The 20,134-nt window shown below is 44.7% G+C and overlaps 1 protein-coding gene and 1 non-coding gene across 2 annotated transcripts in view; one reads left to right on the forward strand and one right to left on the reverse strand.

The window, feature by feature from the left end:
• PSTPIP2 (proline-serine-threonine phosphatase interacting protein 2) overlaps window positions 1–14,999 on the reverse strand; it is a 68,389-nt gene extending 53,390 nt beyond the window's left edge. Inside the window, exon 1 of the mRNA XM_087819073.1 lies at window positions 14,931–14,999. Coding sequence (XP_087675199.1) covers window positions 14,931–14,963 — 33 coding nt within the window. The 5' untranslated portion in view covers window positions 14,964–14,999. The remainder of the gene's footprint in view (window positions 1–14,930) is intronic.
• Window positions 5,351–5,484, forward strand: LOC148092775 (U11 spliceosomal RNA). The gene has a single exon (XR_015714851.1). It is a non-coding gene; the product is annotated as a U11 spliceosomal RNA (small nuclear RNA).
• Window positions 15,000–20,134: the final 5,135 nt, after the last annotated feature.

A 20,134-nucleotide genomic window follows, 5' to 3' on the forward strand; every position in this document is an offset into this window, starting at 1 on the left:
AAAAATGGAACTGCTTTATGACCCAGCAATTCCACTTCTGGGAATATATCCAGAAAAACCTGAAACACGAATTCAAAAGAATATATGCAGCCCTATGTTCATTGCAGTTATTTACAATAGCCAAGATTTGGAAGTGGCCCAAGTGCCTATCAGTAGATGAGTGGATAAAAAAGCTGTGGTAGCCCGGCCGGGCGTGGCTCAGCGGTTGAGCACCGACCTATGATCCAGGAGATCGCAGTTCAATTCCCAGTCAGCGCACATGCCCAGGTTGCGGGCTCGATCCCCAGTCGGGGGTGTGCTGGAGGCAGCCAATTAATGGTGACTTATTGGTATTTCTCTCTCTCTCTCTCTCTCCCTCCCTTCCTCTCTCTGAAACCAATATATATATATATATATATTTTAAAAATCTGTGGTACATTTACCCAATGGATCACTACTCAGCCATAAAAAATAAAAAAAATAAAAAAAGGAACTCTTACCTTTTGTGACAGCATGGAGGGACCTGGAGAGTATTAGGCTAAGTGAAATAAGCTAGTCAGAGAAAGACAAAAACTATATGATTTCACTTATATGTGGAATCTAATGAACAAAATAAACTAACAAACAAAAAAAGAAATAAAAAAGGAAGTTGCACAGATGAGTCCATAATAACTGAGCTCATATTTGTTAAGAAAAATGTATAGCTACATAGTATATAACTGCAAAGACAGAAGTCTGGAAAGAAGCACACTGAACATTGGCTAGTGTGAACCTCTATTTCTGCACTGTTTAGGTTTCTATAATATAACTGGCCATAAAACTAGAAACAACTTCATATTTTACTAAATAGAAATTAAATTATATTATGTATGGTGAGGTCATAGCTTTGTGAAAGATGATTTTCCCTGTGCATGAGATTTAGATGCCAATGTTCTGAAAGTTGGCTAATGTTCAGCCTTACCCACTTAACCTTGAACATGATCCAAATCTCTGTCTCTCTCGTTATATTCTTAACATGATAGAAATGCATAAATGCAAAATGTGTTACTCAACTGATAACGTTCAAATAAATGCAATAATCTCCAAATTTGCACATCGGGCTGATTAACTCAGGTTCTGAGAAATCACACCAAGTAATCCATTTCTTTATTCCAGAAATTACTCATCCATGTCTCAGTGATTCAGCCTTCCCTGCCCCCTGAAATATGCGACTCCTGTTTCTACTTGTTCCTACTGACTCTATAAAATTGTTACATTTATGTTGTCCTTGAGGGGGTTTTCCCCAGGTTTAATTTAAACTTAGTTAAACTTTAGGTTTAGTTTGTTTTTAGATTCACCACTGCCATCCACTGAGGCCAGCCCCAGGTTCAGTATATTTCAGGTTTTCTGTACTTCCTCTCCATGACTCGTGAGAATGAGAACGTTTTTATATTCAAATTTAAGACTTCTGCATGTCTAAAATGTCAAGGTTTTAGAAGCAAGTTTTAGAAACAGGAAGTATTTCTCTAGGACACGTTCACCTCAATCCACTGCCTTGTCTCCTTCTCTGACTCTCTAATTTTTACCCAGCTTGATCCAATAAACACCTTGCATGAATTTTGAGCACAAAGGATATTCAGGCATCTTGGATGTGAAACACATCCAAGATAAAATGACATTTCAACTGAGCTAGATCAATAAATATAATCAAAACTAAATCTCAACTAAATTGCGTTGAAAATATATGTCCACACAAACGTGATTGTTTATAGCAGTTTTAGTCATAATTGCTCAAAATCGAAAGCAACCAAGATGTCCTTCAACAAATGAATGGATAAACAAACTGTGGTACATCCATACTATGGAATATTATTCAGCAATAAGAAGAAATGAGCTAGATCAATAAATTCCTCCATGAAAAGACATGGGAAAATCTTAAATACATGTTGCTAAATGAAAGAAGTCGATCTGTAAAGGCTGCATACTGTATGATTCCAACTATATGACATCCTAGGCAAAGCAAAACTGTAGGAAAAATAAGGGCGGCAATTGCTGGGGGTTCAAGGGGAGAGAAGGAAGGATGAATAGGGGGCTTTTCAGGTCAGTGTCACTATTCTGTACGATACTGTAACAGCGGATACATGGCATTATGCCTTTATCAAAACCCATAGAAAACAAAGAATGAATCTTAACGTAAAGTATGGGCTTTAGCTAATAATAATGTATACATAGTGGTGCAGCAACTGTAATAAGTGTACCACACTAATGCAAGATATTAATAAGGGAGAGGCACTTGAAACTTGTTTTTAATTTACAGATTATCTGATTCTTCTACAAGAACACTGAAATCACTCATAATTTAGAAAACCAGATATAAGTGCCATTTATATGCTTTTTAAAAAAATACAAAAGCGCCGATTTGCAGGAGAGAAGGCTTTCTAACCTGCTGCTCCTTATCAGAATCATAAAATGCTCCTTCAACAGCGTATATAGACAAGCTATACAAGTATGTGTGTAGAATCAGGTACACCTGGAAAATCCTCTAGAAACTTACTCTATATTTTTCCTGGGGATTTGAGGTGCTAAGGGAGGGCCTTTTATGTTGTATATATATTTTTTGCTATATGTGCATCTGAATCATTTTGCTATTGTACAATGAACACGTGTTAGATTCCTGCCTTTTAAAAGTACCAATAAAAATAAAAAACAAATGACCCACTGTGTCCACAGGTGGTTCTTCTGCTTACAGGCCAGGCCGTAAGGAGAGGTCACTGAGTGGGTTGGTCTTGTTGCCAGCATGTGTGGGAGCTGGAAGGGTGAGGTAGGGATCTTTTCTGGACTTGAACCCCCATCCTCTAGCCAGGTGCAGCTCCCTAACGAAAATGCTGGCCTGCTTGGCACAGGCAGGTGGCAAGGCCCTTCCCCTGCATGTAGGTCCACGTCCCTCTGGGTCTGTTACTTTTATTCTACTGTCTGAACATGTGCACTTGTTCTTGTTTGAATAATTAATTTTTCTAAAAAAAGGTCTTTTAATTCTTTACTTTCAAAGTTATACATATTTTACTTCTCTTGTTCTAAAAATTCCTTAAAATTTTGAAAGTGGTTTCCCCTCATTTTCATTCATTATCTCAATTTTTAAAATTCATTTAACTGCAATAAAACCTACAATTTCCTCATACTAATGCATTACTGCCAATTCCACCTCCTCAACACAACTGTAACTGATTTTATCATCTGGGACACAGGCTAGGATGGGGCTGCCCAGATATTATTATCCTCACGGCACAACAGGAAGCTCAAGCCCAGAGTGGTTAGCTGCATGGCTTTGGGCAAGTCACTCACATAATTTGAGGTGGAATGGAATGTACACTCCAAGTGACACATAGCCAGGACCAGGAGGGCTGCGACTGCCCTTGGCTGGTGACCTCTCCCTCCCCTCTTCCTGTTCTCTCCTGATCAATCCCAATTCAGTCTAAATAGCTGCAGTCTTGTACACTCAGTCTCTTTGGGGCCCTTTGGTCTTTCAGGGCTTCCAACTTCCCCATCTGAAACCCTTCTCACAGGACTTTGGCCCTGGGCTTGTACCCGGCTGAGCCCTTTGGCCCTGGTGCCTCTCAGTTCTGCTTCTGTAGAAGGGACCATGTGACTCACAGGCAGGTGCCCAGACCTGCAGCACATCTGGTCCTTTTCAGTCAGAGGTGAAGGCACCTGAGAGGAGCACCAGGGTCCTTCATAGGCAGACTCCCTGCCCACGCTGCCCAGGAAAGGACAGCACCAGCTTCGGTCAGCCAGGGAGAGGCCTGCCGGCCAAGACAGTAGTCCTGGGCCATGGCTAGTCAGAATCAAGGCCAACCACTCTCACGAGCAGGAATTATGTGGGAACCCTGATTAAACAGGTAGGTGCTAACACAGGACAGGGAGATGAGGAAGCCGAGCTGGGGACAGACAGCCCACAGGACTGTTCAACTGTCCAGATCTGGCCATCCACAGAAGTGCTGACCAAGGCCTGAAGTAAATACTTTTTATTCTGGAGAGCTTAGGTCTTTTTGGATACCCTAGGTCAGAACCTGGATCTCTGGGGCTGAAGGAAGCTGAGTGCCCGAGTTTGATAACAAAGGACATATCCTCACAGCAGATTCCAAGAGGCTGGGCAGCCTCAGCCTGGAGCAGTGAAGGAACTTAGGCCTTGGTATTTTTAGGTTTTCAGACATTTGTGGCCGCTTGTGAACCTATCACTTCAAGCAGCTATTCTTTAAATAGAAAATGTAATCTTCCAATAAGAGGAGGGATGCAGCACTGCGGGGCAAGAGTGGAGAGGAAAGACCATGGCAACAGTCTTCTTGGCATGTCACCTTGCATCCAACTCTCAGCAAAACTAAGCCCAAAAGTTAACCAGAATCCTGCCCCTCAGAGAGCAGCCAAACTCCCAACTATTTCCACTCAAGCAAGACCTTCAGTTAGTGGTGGAGTCTCTGTCACCCTACCCTAAGCAGCTTATTCAAATATTCATTCCAGCCCCATGCCATGCCATACCCTCCCTTCCCCATCTTATTGTATGCCCAGTGCTATCTCAGCACTTTTTAGGGACTGCCCACCCATCGCACCCGCCCAGCTGGGCCTGCCCCAGAATCTTGCCCTGCTAACCCACTCCTTTTAGTATGAGGAGAGTAGGTCAGCCTGTTCCCGATTACTGTCACACACGTGTGTTTGCCCCTTAACAGGAGCGTAGGCTAGAGGTCCGCACAGATCTCTGGCTCCACAAATGTCAGAACACCTAAGGGCTCCGACACAAAGACAATTAAATATTGAGTAATATTCTGACCACAGAAAAGTGGAAAACATGAAAAATAATAATTCAGTGTTTATCAAGCTTTCAGTGCAAGGAGGACTTTTAAACCTTGATGTGTAATAGATGAAATCACAAAAGATGAGCTCAACAAACTTGACTGTATAAAGCGTTTTTAAAGTACATATATGTGTTTAAGTACAATTACCATTTTACAGACCAGGATTCTAAGCTTAGGAGGTTGAGTAATTTGAACAAGGGCACATCCCTCAGCTTGAAAGAGCAGAGCCAGGATTCCAGCCCAGGTGTGTCCAATGCAAAAGACTGTGTGCCTGCGGTCCACCCTTCACCACTGCACTGTATTTACAGGAGGTTAGGACGTGTGAATTCCACAAAAAGCTGTATACGCACACGAATATTCAAGAATAGATATTCAAATACTGGTAGTCCATGACAAAGAATATCTTTACCATTTTTTAAAGTTTACCTAGGTGTTTAAGCAAGGCTTGAGAAAGGAAACAAAACCATTTGTAAAAGAGGAAATACAACAAAGAAATAAAAACACGTTCACTCTCCCTGGTGGATTAAAAACACAAGTAAATTTAAAAAAAGGGCTTCTGTCGTGAGTGGCACACGTGGGGCAGCTTGATTGCCCTATGTGCAGAACTGACATCAAGAGATTTCAGAAGCATAATTTTTTGGTACCTGGGCAGCTGGTCATCGTTGGTCCTGGCACCCATGAGAAAAAAACACGAAAAACAACCACAAATGAAAGTTTAATAAGGCGCCCATTTTTGCTGATTTAATGAGAAGGGGGAAAAACCTCAATGGCCATGAGTAATGCTGTGAAACTGGTAACTTCAGATAGTATTAGGGACACTGAGACTATATCTCCTCCTTAGGAAATCAGTTTGGTTCTATATGTCAAAAGTTTTTAAATGTTCTACTGTTAACAAACGCTCTTGTCAGTCATTCAACTGATACTACTGTGAATCTATTATTTGCCAAGCACTGAACCAGGTTCTATTGGCGTAACCAGACAGCAGTGTGGATCTTGACACCAAGGATGGTCCTGCCAGCCCTGGAATGATCCGCTGGAGACGTCACATACATGAGAGAGAAATACACATTGTCCTTGCGTAGGCCACAGTTGTTTTGGGTTTTTCTGTTACTGGTGGCCAAACCTAACGCTATTTATATAGAATGTAAATGAGCTTTCACCAGCTGATGACTAGTGTCTCTCTTAACAGAGTAGGAGGCAAGGTGATCAAAACAGAATGAGAATCTGGGAGGGAAGTGGAGTAGAGTGGAAAGGTATGAAATTATCATCGTGGAAAGAGGGTGTGATCTCATTAGAGAAACATCGTAAAACGGCTGGGCAGTGACAAGTTGTTTCACAGGTTTTCAGAAATAGATACTTAAAGAATCCAATTTTTAAACACCCTAGAGGAATGAAGATGTGCATCACAACATTATTTATTGTAAAAAAAAAAATTCAGAAATGACATAAATGCCAAACTGCAAGAGAATAAGTTACATCACATCATATTTGTTAAATAGTTATTAGGAAAGTAAATAGCAACAGAAAAAACAAACTTATGGTATTTTATTATCATACGTATATTTATTATATCGAAACAGTGGAATATAAAATGATATATACACTATTATTATGACCAAGCATGGAGGGGAAAAATGGGGGAAGTGCCAAATTACTAATAACAGATTTTAAATTTTCTCAATTTTGTTGACTTAATATTAAAAACTATTATTTTAAAAATAGCATGTGTGATTCATCTCCTTGAGTAAGTAATAGTCTCTGAAAGGTGAGATGTGTGTGCCTCTCTGTGTGACCCATAGCAGCTACCACGGGGCTGGTACTCGACTTCATAGACTGCTGAACTGAACTGCCTGAAAGTCCACATGACTGGGGAAAAACATTCTTCTCTTCAACCAGTTGTGGTGTTTTCTCTGTTGGTCACAGGGTCTCTCACCAGATGGTGAGCACAAAGTGCGTGGGTTTTGCTCTTTACATGGGTGCTGTGCCCCTCCTGCCTCTCCCATGGGTATTGGGCTCCTTCTGGTGGAGCCAGAGCCCGACCTTGATGATATCAACTTCCCACATACAAGATCACCAGCCATGATGTCACAGGGGAGCAGGTTCTTTAAAAGCGTGGAATGACACTTCCGACTAAAGGGAGTGCAAGGACAGAGTGTTTACTTGAATGAGTAACCTCCATTCACTGCTACATATGGGTCTCGCTGTTCCTTTATTTGTTCACTTTGATATTTACTGAGTGTCTGCTACAGTGGCAGGCACCGTGCTAGGTGCCATACATACAGTGCTGTACAGGGCAGGCACACCTCATGCAGCTTACAGTCTCATGGAAGGGAGGTAAAGAGGTAATTACAATACGGTGGATTGTCTTACGGTGACAGGATGCCATGGAAACAGGCAGCAGGGGCAAGCTGCCTGGTTAGCTGGAAACAATAATTCACTATTTGGTAATTGACTTAGGAGTGTGCAGCTGAGTAGTGTCGGGGGACGGTGATGGTAAGTGCAGAGAGGCAGGCCAGACTGGGTCAGGCAGAGCCTGGTAGGCCATGGGCAGACCTTTAGGCTCCAAGGAAGGCCATCGGAGGAATTTAAGCAGGGGAGAGATATTTTTATCATTGACTTGTTTTTAAGAGCTCTTTAGATGACACAGGATCTGGAAAACAGCAGCTCCAACACATGAGAGCACTAAAGGGAAGCGCAGGACGGCAGCTGTGCAGCAGGCCTGGAAAATAACCAGTCCAGACTGGGATGGGGGCAGAGGGCTCCAAGAAAAGGTGTCCAAAAGAGGACGGGGGTGGGGAGGATTTTAAAAAATACCTGTTATGCTGGAGCATTAAAAACAAAACAAAAAAGGCATCTCTGATAAAGGTGAATAATTTACAGAAATAGAAAAACCCATCCTAAAATTTACATGGAATCTCAAGGGACCTTGAAGAGCCAAACAATCTCGAAAAAAGAACAAAACTGGAGGACTCACACTACCTGATTCTAAAACTTGCAAAGCTATAGCAATCAAAACAGTGTGGTACTGGCATAAAGACAGACATACAGACCAATGGAATAGGATAGAAAGCCCAGAAGTAAATCCTCACATGATTTTGAACAAGGGTGCTGTGGAGGAGAAACTGTTCCATGACGTGACACTCTCTGTCCTGCAAGCTGAACTCAGGCCAGAATGAAGGCTGCTTTCTGCAAACGTGTGAAACTGTCTGATGGTAATCAATGTTCATTCTGACATAAATCAGCACTTCTCCTTTGCCTCCTACTACACGCTGGTTCCTGGAACAGATTGTTGGCCTGACCTGGTCAACAATGTGAAGTATTTTCCCATACCTGATAGCATTCAGCAATCTTTCCAACAAATGGTGCTGGGAAAACTGGGTATCTACATGCAAAGGAATGAAATTGGATCCTTATCTAATACCATATACAAAAATTAACTCATCCTGGCTGGCGTGGCTCAGTGGTTGAGCGTCGACCCATGAACCAGGAGATCACAGTTCGATTCCTGGTCAGGGCACATGCCCAGGTGAGGGGCTCGATCCCCAGTCGGGGGCATGCAGGAGGTGGCCCATCAATGACTCCCTCTCATCACTGATGTTTCTATCTCTCCCTCCCTCTCCCTTCCTCTCTCTGAAATCAATAAAAACATATTTTTAAAAAAACACAAAATTAAGACTTGTAGGAGCATTTTTATAATAAAGTAATTTCGAATTTTTCTTTGTAGATAGATCACGCACCTCCGAGATACAAATTCCTATACACAGTGAGCACTTTACTTAAAATGAATACTTACATTAAATTATAGATGTCAACGGCCATATTTGAACAGGGAGCTTGCAGACTTTATGATTGTTCCCAAAAATAGATAATGATGAATGTTAGGGATTTGCACATTGGGGTTTTAAATTGCCTTGTGCTGTCCTTTCACAAACAAACGGTGCAAAGAGTTTAAGACAGGAGCATCTCACTGACTGGAAAAAAACTTTCCTCTTCTCACGAAAAAAAAAAACAAACCTCTGTCAGATGTGTGGAAATCTACTTGATCTCTAACTTTCAGCCCCAAATGCACAAAGTAAGATAAAGAAATCCCAAAAAGCAGGCTGAAGACAACTAGCCAGCAGTCTACTGTGTCTTTGAGAAATCTGATTTTCCTGCTTTCCTTACACACAGGGTGCTGGGAAACAAGCCCAGGAGTCTGAGGCAGGTCACAAAGCTTTGCTGGAGGTTGTAAGGCTCACAGCAGCTGTCTGAATGCCAGTGTCTGAAATCTCTGCTGCCTGATTTCAGATGGTTCTGCAATCTTCATGGATTTTCATAATATGTGAGGGTTTTTAATTCCTGGTGACATCTTAACTTAAAACATCTTCATTTATTTAGGGGAAATTTTTAATAGTTTGATATTTTAAAAAAATTACAATGGCATTTTATGAAGCTAGCCAACAGCTCCTCTTATTTAAAGCTCCTTTTTTTTTAAACATTGCCTTTAATATTGATTTTAGAGAGAGAGGAAGGGGGAGAGAGAGAGAGAGAAAAACATCAATGTGAGAGATCAGTTGCCTCCCATGGGCAATTAGAATGTACAGGAAAAACCAGAATGAGGGTCTAATCATAATACACAGTGGGGCAAAAGTAGGCTTACAGTTGTGAGTACACAAAACAGAGTTGACTCTTGTATTATTATATTAATTGTATTATTTTTACACACAAACAACTGTAAACCAACTTTTGCCCCACCTGGACTCTACTTAGTTGTTGTTTTAAATTCTCACCCAAGGAGTGAGGCTATTTTTTCCATTGATTTTAGAGAGAGTGGAAGGAAGGGGGTAAAACACTGACAGGGGGAGAGAAACACTGATGTGACAGACACGTCGATTGGGTACCTCCCACATGTGCCCCAATCGGGGGTGGGGATGGGATCTGCAACCCAGGTATGTGCTCTTGACTGGGAATCAAACCCAAGATCCTCTGGAGCACAGGCCGAAGCTCCAACCATTAAGCCCTGCTGCCCAGGGCTAAACTACTTAGTTTTGAAATAAACAATCTTTACATGTTGTGAAAACATAAATAGTGAGTACACTGTTTTTCATTATAAACCTTTTGGAAATATTTGGATTTTTAAAGCACGTGCTTGCATTATCTGACATTTTAAAAAGTTTGTTAACTCTTCCCAGCCAAAACCCCTCTATGCCTCTCTAGTTGTTCAGGTGTATATATATATATCAATCTCAATAAGATATATATAGCAATAAGAATTTTTTATTTTCCTTAAAAGATAGGTCTATGCCTTTCTTCTTAAATGTTTAAGAAGATAAAATAAGAAAAAAATATTATTACTATTATTATTTTTAAATCCTCACCTGGGGATATTTTTCCATTGCTTTTCAGAGAGAGTGGAAAGGGGGGGGGGGAGAGAGAGAGAGAAATATTGACGTGAAAACGACACACCTTGCCTCCTGCACACAAATGGAACCAGGAACCCTTATGTCCTCAGGCTGACAGTCTAACCACTGAGCCAAACCGGTTGGGGCAATTTTGATAATTATTTTAAAGCTATATTCCACTGGCAGCTCTAGGAGAAGAAATTGGAGAGGGGCAATCATCAATGACTTTACCTTTCACTTTGCCACTAGGCCAGATAAAACAAAATAACCCTCGTGGTGTGTTTCTGGGGAACCAGTTTCCAAGAAAGAGTATTTTAAAAAATTAAAGCAACAGCCTTAACATCGTACAAAATAGCACATGGGGTCAGCATAAAGAGTCTGTGTGATAACTTGTTTTCTTCTTTATTTAAAAAAAAAAAAAAAGAAGAAGCCTCCCACGCTAAGCCAGATGCAGAACCAGCTTAAGTTCTGGTAAAGCTGCAGAAGGACAAGATTCCAAACTGGTCAAAGGTTTGGAGCAGAGGGACAGCCCTGGAGCACCCAGCAAGTTCAGACAGCCGCAAGACTTCCCAAAGCTCTCTGCAGCTGCAGGGGGTTGGGGGAAGAACACCGGTCTGAGCCAAGCACCTTGAGAACAGAAAGGCTGGGTCAAAACAGAATCTAGAGAACATACAGGGACAGCTTGGACATCAAGCGCAAATGAGGAATGTGGGACTCTCCTGGGGTGGGAGGACATCTAAATCTTCAGGAGGAGGCTCTCCAGTCACCCGTGCATGTCCACATCAGAAAGACACTTTTATCTGATCATGCCAAAGACAGTGATTTTCCCTCCACTGTGGCCCAGTCATTTCCCTGGAGCTCTGGAAAGCACAGCCATGGTCACCACCTGTCTTATTCTGGCAAGGCACCTTCCACATTAACCAAGACAAATTACACAGCATCGCTTAGAAACAACACACAGGCGTGCTTCCTGTTAGGCAAACTCAGTTTTAAAGAACATAGAGTATTCCCCTTCTCAAACAGATCCACCAAAAGGTTCCTTTAAGTAAGCATTTCCATGGAGCATTTTAATAAGATTGTTTATGAAGTATGTGCTGACTCATACCTTTTCGGGAACATCTACCCAAGATGACCATGGTCCTCTCAACTTCCACGGAATGTTCTCTTAGGCCTGTGATGGCTCTTTCCTGGCTGTAGCCCTATGTCTCTGCCTCTCTTTCTTTGACCCTCTCTCCTTCTGCCTAAACACAGGCATTCACCAAGAGTGCTTCTTTGGGGTCTTACCTCTTCATTCTTTCTCAATTGAGTAACTTTGACCACTTCACTTCCTTTAATTGTCACCTCGGTGCTAATAATAGCTGACAATCACAAGTGCTCCTTATGTGCCAGGCACTGTACTTATCTCTGACCTCAGCCTCTCAACAGTCCTATGGAGCAGACACTTATTATCTGCATTTTTATTCATGAGAAAATGGGAAAACTGAGGCTTGGTGGGTGGGCAGCTGAAGTAACTGCCTAAGGTGCCCAGGTAATAAAGGGCAGACCTGGGATTGGAACCTGGCCAGTCCACCTCGCAGACTCCGCTGATGACACTTCTGTACTTCATGCAATATTCCATGCTCTCTCGTCTGGACACCCTTTCCAGGGGGCTGAGGCCATCTCCACCAATCCCCCAGTCCCAGAATGTTGACCACCAGTCATCAGAGAGTACTCGCTGACGTCTGAACTGGTTGTTGAAACACTGAAATACTTCCAAATCCTGCCACCTGGCACCCTGTCCCTTCCCCAGATCGTCCCCTCCCCACGTCCAGCAACCCTGGCACGGGGCTGGGGGCTGAGAGCTGGGGAGCGGGGGCTCCGAGATGCTGCTGGCCCGGGTTCTCACCAGTGCTACTCATGTGGTTAGATATTGCTAGTATCACATCTGCCTCCCCCTCTTTGTCTCTCCACAAACCAGTTCCTCCTCCTAACTTCCTTATTTCTGGGATCCCCACCTCATTCTCCACTTCACTGTGCACGAGCCCTTCTTTCCTCTTCCCTACTGCTCACCTGCTCCTGGTGGCCCCGTCCTATGGCTTTGACCCCTTCTACCTGAGGCAGCTCATCCCACCTGTGTCCTCCCTTCCCCCTCCCCATGGTCTCCACCCTGGAACAGGCCCGTTCTAGCCCCTGCCCAGCTTCCTCGGCCCCCGCTGGGCTCTCCCTCCTCCTGCCCCTTCCTCCTCCACATTCTTGAGGTCAGGCATTCAAAGACAAAGCCTCACTCCCTCGCCTAACCAAGGTGGTGGGCTTACCCTGCCAATGGCTCCCCCATTTCTCTTATACAGAGAAAGCTTTTCCATGAATATGAATTAAATTCAGCCAGCTGATACCCACTTAAGTTTCCAAAGTTTCCTACCTTCTCCAATCACAACCTGCCTCATGAAAGTTATTGCCAGCCCCTCAGTACTCCCTCAACAGCCTTGCCTCCCTACCCCCTGAGAGTGTGAAAGCCTCACAGGCAGCCTCTGAGGTCCCCAACAGTTTCCCATCTGCCCCTCTCTTCCCAAGTCCTGGCTAACTGTCCCATCTGCCTGACTCCTGAGCATCCAATACAAGGCACTATGGCAGGTGCTGGGGACCCAGCTGATGGTGAAACCCCTCCAAGAGCTCATGGTTGGAGCTGAAGAAGAAAGATATATTCATATGAAGGTCCAATGGTGACCCGCCAACTTCCTCTGATACTGCCATGGAAGACAGACATGCAGACAGCTACGCTGGGAAAGATACTCTTAGTGAGCACTACCTCCTTGAGGCACTAAGCATTTGGACCATGCAATCCTATTCCACTATTTAATAGCTTGAGGACCTTGAGAATGTTGCTTAACCTCTCTGCCACTCAGTTTCCTCATCTGTAAAATGGGATAGTAAGTAAGCTACCACCATAAGGTAGTTGTGAGGCTTAAATGAGTAGTATGCATTTAGAACAGGTTTTCCACAGGCTCTGTGCACAGTAATATTAGCTATTATTGTTTTTATTATTTGACATAAAGTGTGATAGCAAATAAGAGACAGAAGATAACCTTTGAAAACTATCTCTTGGGATCTCAGATACCTTTTTGAAAGTATTAGCCCAGAGTGTTCTCTCCCCCAGACCATGAACTAACCTCTAAGTCCCAACCCAGACCTAATTTCTGTCCCCTCCCCTAAGCACATGTGCAAGGATGCATCTGAAACAGCTGGGAGGCTGCCTTACTGTGGCCTGGGAGCCCTCTGAGGATGGAGACCTCAGCTCTTACCCCATCACAAGCCCTGTTGGCCTTACAAATGCACTTTACTCACCATTCAGCAACTATGTGCAGGGCACCCACTGTAGGTCAGCCTGAGCAAGGGCAGTGGCGTTGAAAGCCAGCACAGGACCTGTCCACAAGGCGCTCACGTGTTTGTAGGCCCCCAAATCAAAACTATAAACTAACAAATGCTAAGAAGGACCAAAATGTGTGCCAGGTAAGAGGTGACAGAGCCTACTGGGTGCAATCAAGAAAGGCTTCCTTCCCTGAAGAGGTGGCATCTGGGTGTAGATCTGAAAACTAGGTGTCACACTTTGTGAGTGAGAGGGGGAGGCGGGTCTCTCTGCCCTTCTTTTCCCCACAATGCCTGTTGGGGGACCCAAAAGTCCTATATTCTGCCTTAAAAATTCCCAGAACTCCTCACGGCGCGAATGTGAGGTCATTCACCTTCTCTGTGTAGTTCCACAGACCTGCACCCCACAGGTAGGCAGTATCCCAGGAGAACCTCAAAAGCCCCCTAGGAAAAGGGACTTCCCAAGGCAGGATATAGACTGTCCCTGAGGCCACAGAGCCAGATTTCTCCACCCAGCAGCCCAAGATAGAGGACAGGGAGCTGTGAAGCAAAATGGAGGGCCAGCAGGTCCCAAGTAAGGAGCTGGAGCCACTTGGCAGCTGCAGGTCACTTTGAGGTGTGCTGACTCCTGCTCCTGCTCCTGCCCTGAAGGGATGAGAGTATTCCTCTAAGTGCGGGGGTACACACCCTTAAGGGGCACCTGAGGAGGGAGAAGGCTGGGCAGAGGAGGGTGGGGGACAGCCAGGCCTGTTGCCTCCTGCTCGAGCCGCTCCTACCCAGCGTGGGTGCCCCCCCCCCAGGGTCTCGCACGCGTTGCCCTCGCTCTGGGCTGGGGCGGAGGCCTGGGGGATGGGAGGGGCTCAGGAAACAGGGCTGCCTGACGGGACTAGGCTTCTGCAAGAGACCCCCCCTCTTCGGTCTGCAGGGGAAAGTCGGGAGCTAACTCGACTCTCACAGGCTGTGCATTTCCACGGACCTGGAAAGGACCATCCCCTGGGGGGTGACCGCCGCTGCCAGCCCGGCGAAGCTCAGCCCTGGTCCATGAACCCAGGTTCCCCAAAATCCGCTCACGGCGCAGCCTCTGGGGCCATCGGCAACTCTCCCCAACGGGCCGCCCCTCCCTTTGGGGCTCGGTTCCCCAACTCTATGGGGCTCGGACCACACCGTCCGAGGGGGTCCTTGCAGCCGCGGGCACGGGCGGCACAGGACACCGGACTCGGGGACTTGCGGACGCGGGGTGGGCTGGGCCGCGGCAGAGTGGGATCCTCCGCTGGGCGTCCGCTCGGGCTCTGCGTCTGAGCAGCAGGACCGGGTCCCCAGGGCGCCCCGGGCGCGCGGCGCGGCGAACGGTCGCGGAGAGGTGCGGGCCTGGGGCGCCCGCCCGCGCGCCCCACGGACTTACCCAGAAGTTCCCCTTGAACAGTGAGCCCGTCATGGCCGGAGCTTGGGCGGGTGGGCAGGAGAGCGGAGCAGCGAGGGCGCTCGGGGAGGCCTGGCCGTCACCGCCCGCGGTCCCGCAGCCCGGCTCCCGACCGTCGCCGCCCCTGTCCTCGCGGGAGGGCCGCCCCCAGGCCCTAGGCCACGCCCAGTACCGACGCCCCGGCCGATCGCTCCGCCTCCCGCCGCGCGGGGACCTGGAGCCCTGACCCCGACGTGCGCAGACTGCTGCGGTGTCAGGCAACAGTCAACAAGCGAGGCCTAAAAGCCCCCCACCTTCAGGAAGCCTCGGATGATTGGAAGGAACTGGTCCAGTTGCCTGCACGAATCCGCCTCTCTTCCCGCCCACGAGCCCCCTCCTCCCTCGACCGAATTCCTCGCAGAGAAATCCAGGCTCCTGCAGGCGCTGGAGGAGCCCCTGGCCTGATCTGAGGGTGGTCGCTTGGGCCGAGGGTCAGCTCCGTAAAGCCTGAGGACTGACAATGCCAGCGGTCGCGAGAGGTGTAGATGCTTCGGCGAGCCGTGTTCCCCAGGTGCCCCGCTGCAAATCACCCAGCGTTTTAGTCTAAAAGTCATGGAAAGGTCATCCATACCTTCCCCCCTTTGATTCTAGGTCCCTCAGTGGGGTCTTAAAGGGCGTCCAGGAGCTCAGGTCCTCCCAGACCCTTTTCCATTCTCAAGACCCAACACACTCACCACCAATCCTACTCCAGTAGGAGCCCAGAGCTCCCTTCCTCTTCCTCCACTCTCATAACACCCTCATAAAAACAGTCCCAAGGCAAGTGGGACCCATCCCTGCTTTGTAGCAATACCGAGCCCTGTGCCCTGAGCCAAAACTGAAGCCCAGAGAGGCTGAAAGAGTAGCCAGAGACCACAATGTATTAAAGGGATGGAGAGCTGGGTTAGAGCACTCCCCTTCTAAACAGAGCCAAAGCCAAAGACACTCTTAGGGCAGATCTACTCAAGGACAGAGGATGAAGGTCAAGGGTGCCAAGGCTGAGCGCACAACCCCAAGCCTAGAGAGGAGTTTGCCCCTTGAGCAGGTTCTAGCTCTGTCCAGACACAGTGAAATGATTCCAAGGAGAGCTAAAATGTTGTTTGGTAATCCCATCTCCAGTCCCACCACTACAAGGCTGGAGAGGTGGCCTCCAGCCCTGGGTGACTTCAAAGGCCTGCATCCATTCATCTGGTTGTTCAATTCTTTGGAAAGCAGTGAGGTTAGAAAGAAGGGAAGCCTGGCAGCACCATCAGGAGGCAGCAGAGGCCTTGGGGGGCACCAAGAAGACAGGTTAAACCTTAGCAGGAGGGGTATGAAATACTGCAAACTGGAGAGATGAAAGAAGCTGATGGGCCAAAGACAGGACCAAGACTTTTCCTGGGAGTTTTGAAGATTTTGGAACAAATAGTTTAGATATAATTCCAATTGTCTTTATATATATATATATATATAATTTATAATTTTATATATATATATAATTTAAGTCTTAGAAAGTCCTACAAGCTTTCATGGTACATTGTGCTTGATTTTCAAGGCTCAGGTTTCAAAGATCCCTGAATTCTAAATCTCTCCCACCACCTGGTGGCAAGATTTCAAATTGCAAATGTTTTTCGAAGCTGCTGGAAAATATTATTCATTCCTCAAACATTTATTAAGTTCATCACCTGGACAGGTGTTGAGTGAAAAGACAAGTAAAATGTGTACTATATTCAAGGGTCTATGACAATTTGGGGACATTTTACTAACAAAGTTAAATAACACTACAGCAATTATGAAATAATGAAATTTAATGGTCAATACATTTAAGATAACCCATTAATATTTTGACAGTCTCTTCCAATAATATATATTTGCATCATTAAGCTTACTGTACATAAAATTTGGAGTCTTGCTTTGTAAAAAAAAAAAATTTAATCATTGATTTTTAGGGGGGTGGGGGAGAAACATTGATCGATGTGAGAGGTTGATCAATTCCTTTTGGTGCACAGGACGCTCCAACCAATTGAGCCACACTGGCCAAGGTGGAGTCTTGCTTTTTTAACTTAATGTTTCATAAGTATTTTCTAAAGTCCTTAAATAAATCTTTCCTAACAAAATGTTTGATAGCAGAGTGCTGGCCAAAAAGAACACTCTTGCAATGTAAAACTGAAAATCTTTGTGAAGAGAAATTTGGCCATGCCATACAAATTTAAGATGCACCTATCTCTTGACCCAATATTTCCACGTTGAAGAATTTACCCTCCAAATACATTCCCCCATGTGCAAAGTGAAATATGTATGCAGTTAGTTATTCATAGCAGCATGGTTATTCTAGAAAATATTTGAAGCAAGGAAATGTCCATCCATGAATTGCCTCAATATATTATGAGATCTTTTTAATTATTATTTTTAGAGGATGTTTATTAAAGCTGGGGATAGTGAAACAAGGGCAGGCCTAGAAAGAGACTAGGCAGGAAAATGAGCCTAGGCTGTGCTGCTTTGGCTTTCTTAAGTGAGAGAAAAGGGGGCCGGCCCTGGGGACAGGTTCAGGGGGTTTACCTGGGAGGAACTGCCCATTGCTGCCCTGGTTAAAAGCCTCATGGGGGGTGGGAGGGCTTAGAGTTTAAGAGATGCATGCCTGTGGGGGAAGAAAAGGAAGAGGGGGAGGGGGAGGGGAAAGGCAAGCGGGTGTGCTCGTTGGAGGGAGAGTTAGCCTATTGTGTGATATATCTTGAGAATAAAATCATACGAAGTATAAAAAATAAGGACGCACCCTGGCAGGTTTGGCTCAGTGATGAGAGCGTCTGCCTGCGTACCAAAGGGTGGCGGGTTCAATTCCCATTCCAGGGCACGTACCTGGCCCCAGTCTCAGTGCGCATGCAGGGAGCAACCAATGGGGTCTCTCTCACATGAATGTTTCTCTCTCTCTCATTCTCGTTCCCTCCCTTCTACTCTTTTTAAAAATCAATGGAGGAAAATATCCTTGAGTGAGGATTAACAAAAACAAGAGGAAGCTATTTGTGTGTTGCTATGGAACAATCATCAAATATATTTGGGTGAGGAGGGGAAAGGACACACACACAAACTCACAATTTTAAATCCCCTCTGAGGTGGGGATGGGGCTGAGGGACATAGAAGGGAAGGAGACCTACTTTTCTCTTCATGCCATTTTGGGCCTCTGAATTTTTACTGTGTGAGTTTATTACAAACCCCAAATAATTAAAAAGAAACTCTTTAACATCATTTTCACTTTTGCATAATTTCTCAAGTGAATATACTGATACTTTCTTAGCATTTCCCTAATGCTTTTAGAAATATTACTATGATAAATATCTTTTATATAAATCTTTGTTAAAATTCTTCATGGTTAATTACAAGTCAAAGAATATAAACATTTTTAAGGTTCCTGAAATATACTGTCCAGATCCCTCCCCTCCCAGGAAACGAGTAAACCTGGCAGGGGTACTAACCAACTAGCTAAAGCCAGACGAGACCCCAGGACCAGAACCTGGCCAAGCAGAGACTGTGGTCCAAAAACATGAGGGCAGGAGTCAGTAGTTACTAAATTTGCCAAGTCTATGTCAAAAAGTGGAGAGGCTGGATTTTGTCACCAAGGTTAGAAGCTGAGTAGACTGAGGAATGGAACAGAGGGTTAGGACAGGGCAGGAATATAATACACTAGAAAAACATTCAGAAGGAGGCTTCTGTGCCCAAAGATAAGCTGTGTGGTGGAAGAGGTCTGCCCTAGATCAAAGCATGGATTAGAGTGGGTACCATCAAAACCCGAATTTTCCTGAAAGTGAGGTAAGGGACTAAAAAGACCAACTCTGGTCAAAATAGTTTAAGGATGGAAAAACTTGGATATCTATTGTCACAGAAGACAACCTACTGTATAAGGGGGTACTTTTTTTTTTTTAAAATCAAAAACCGTTAAGAGTGAATGGCAAGCCACAGAATAAAAATTTATGATACATTTGTCCTACAAAGGACTCATATCCAGTATACATAGAAAACTTATAAAACAAAACCATGACTCTTTCTAGGGCTGGAGCAGGAAATACGTAAGGTAAGCTTAGAGTGTCTCGCAGATCCAAGAAGCACACCTACACACACAAAACTGGGGCACCATCAAAGGATCACAGGAGCCAATGGAAAGAGCTCACAATGGCCAGCCCTGGAACAATTTGAATAACAAGACATATTGGATCTGATTTGAGACTCCAATCAATTTCAAAATGTAGAATGTCCTAAAAAGGACTAGTTGACTCCTCAAAAAAATCTGTCATGGCAAACAATAAAAAGACGAATGAAATATTCTAGATTTAAAGAGAATGAAATAGACAAAGTATACATAATACATAAATTTTGCTTGGATTCTAGTTTTAAAAAAATAACTATGTCCAGCTGGTGTGGCTCAGTGGTTCAGTGTCAACCCATGAACCACAAAGTCACTGGTTTGATTCCCAGTCAGGGTACATGCCCAGGTTGTGGGCTCGATCCCTAGTAGGGGGCATGCAGGAGGCAGCCAATTGATGTTTCTCTCTCAATGATGCTTCTATCTCTCCTTCTCCCTCCCTCTCTTCTCTACAAATCAATAAAGACATATTTAAAAACAAACAAAATTAAAAAATGGTAAAAGAACATAGGTGTCATGATGAACAGGTTAAGAGAGGAGGAGCCATTTAATAAATGGAGCTAAAAAAATTGGATATGCATATGGAAAAGGGAGAAAAAAGATTCCTGATCTCTACATAAAAATAGTAACTCCAGATGAATTGTGATGGTCAACCTTATATCAACTTGTCTAGGCTATGGTACCCAGTCTTTGGTTAAACACTAGTCTAGATATTGCTGTGAAGGTATTTCTTAGACATGACTAACACTTAATATTATCAGTAGACTTTTGAGTAAAGTTTATTATTTTTCATATGGGTGGGTCTCATCCAGTTGAAGGCCGTAAGAGATCCACAAAGGAAGGAATTTTGCCTCCAGTCGCAACTGTTCCCTGGGTCTCCAACCTACCAACCTGCCCAATTGAGCTTGCCAAACCCCACAATCTCATTATATATACATATATACATTCTCTTTGTCATAGTTCTCTGGAGAACTCTAATATGACACGAATTAATCTCTTTGATGACAAAAGCAAACCTTTAAAACACTTAGTAGAAAATAGTTATCTTTGTCACTAC

Source organism: Miniopterus natalensis, chromosome 7, assembly GCF_054644295.1.
Source record: "Miniopterus natalensis isolate mMinNat1 chromosome 7, mMinNat1.hap1, whole genome shotgun sequence".
In the NCBI taxonomy this organism is placed as follows: Eukaryota; Metazoa; Chordata; class Mammalia; order Chiroptera; family Miniopteridae; genus Miniopterus; species Miniopterus natalensis.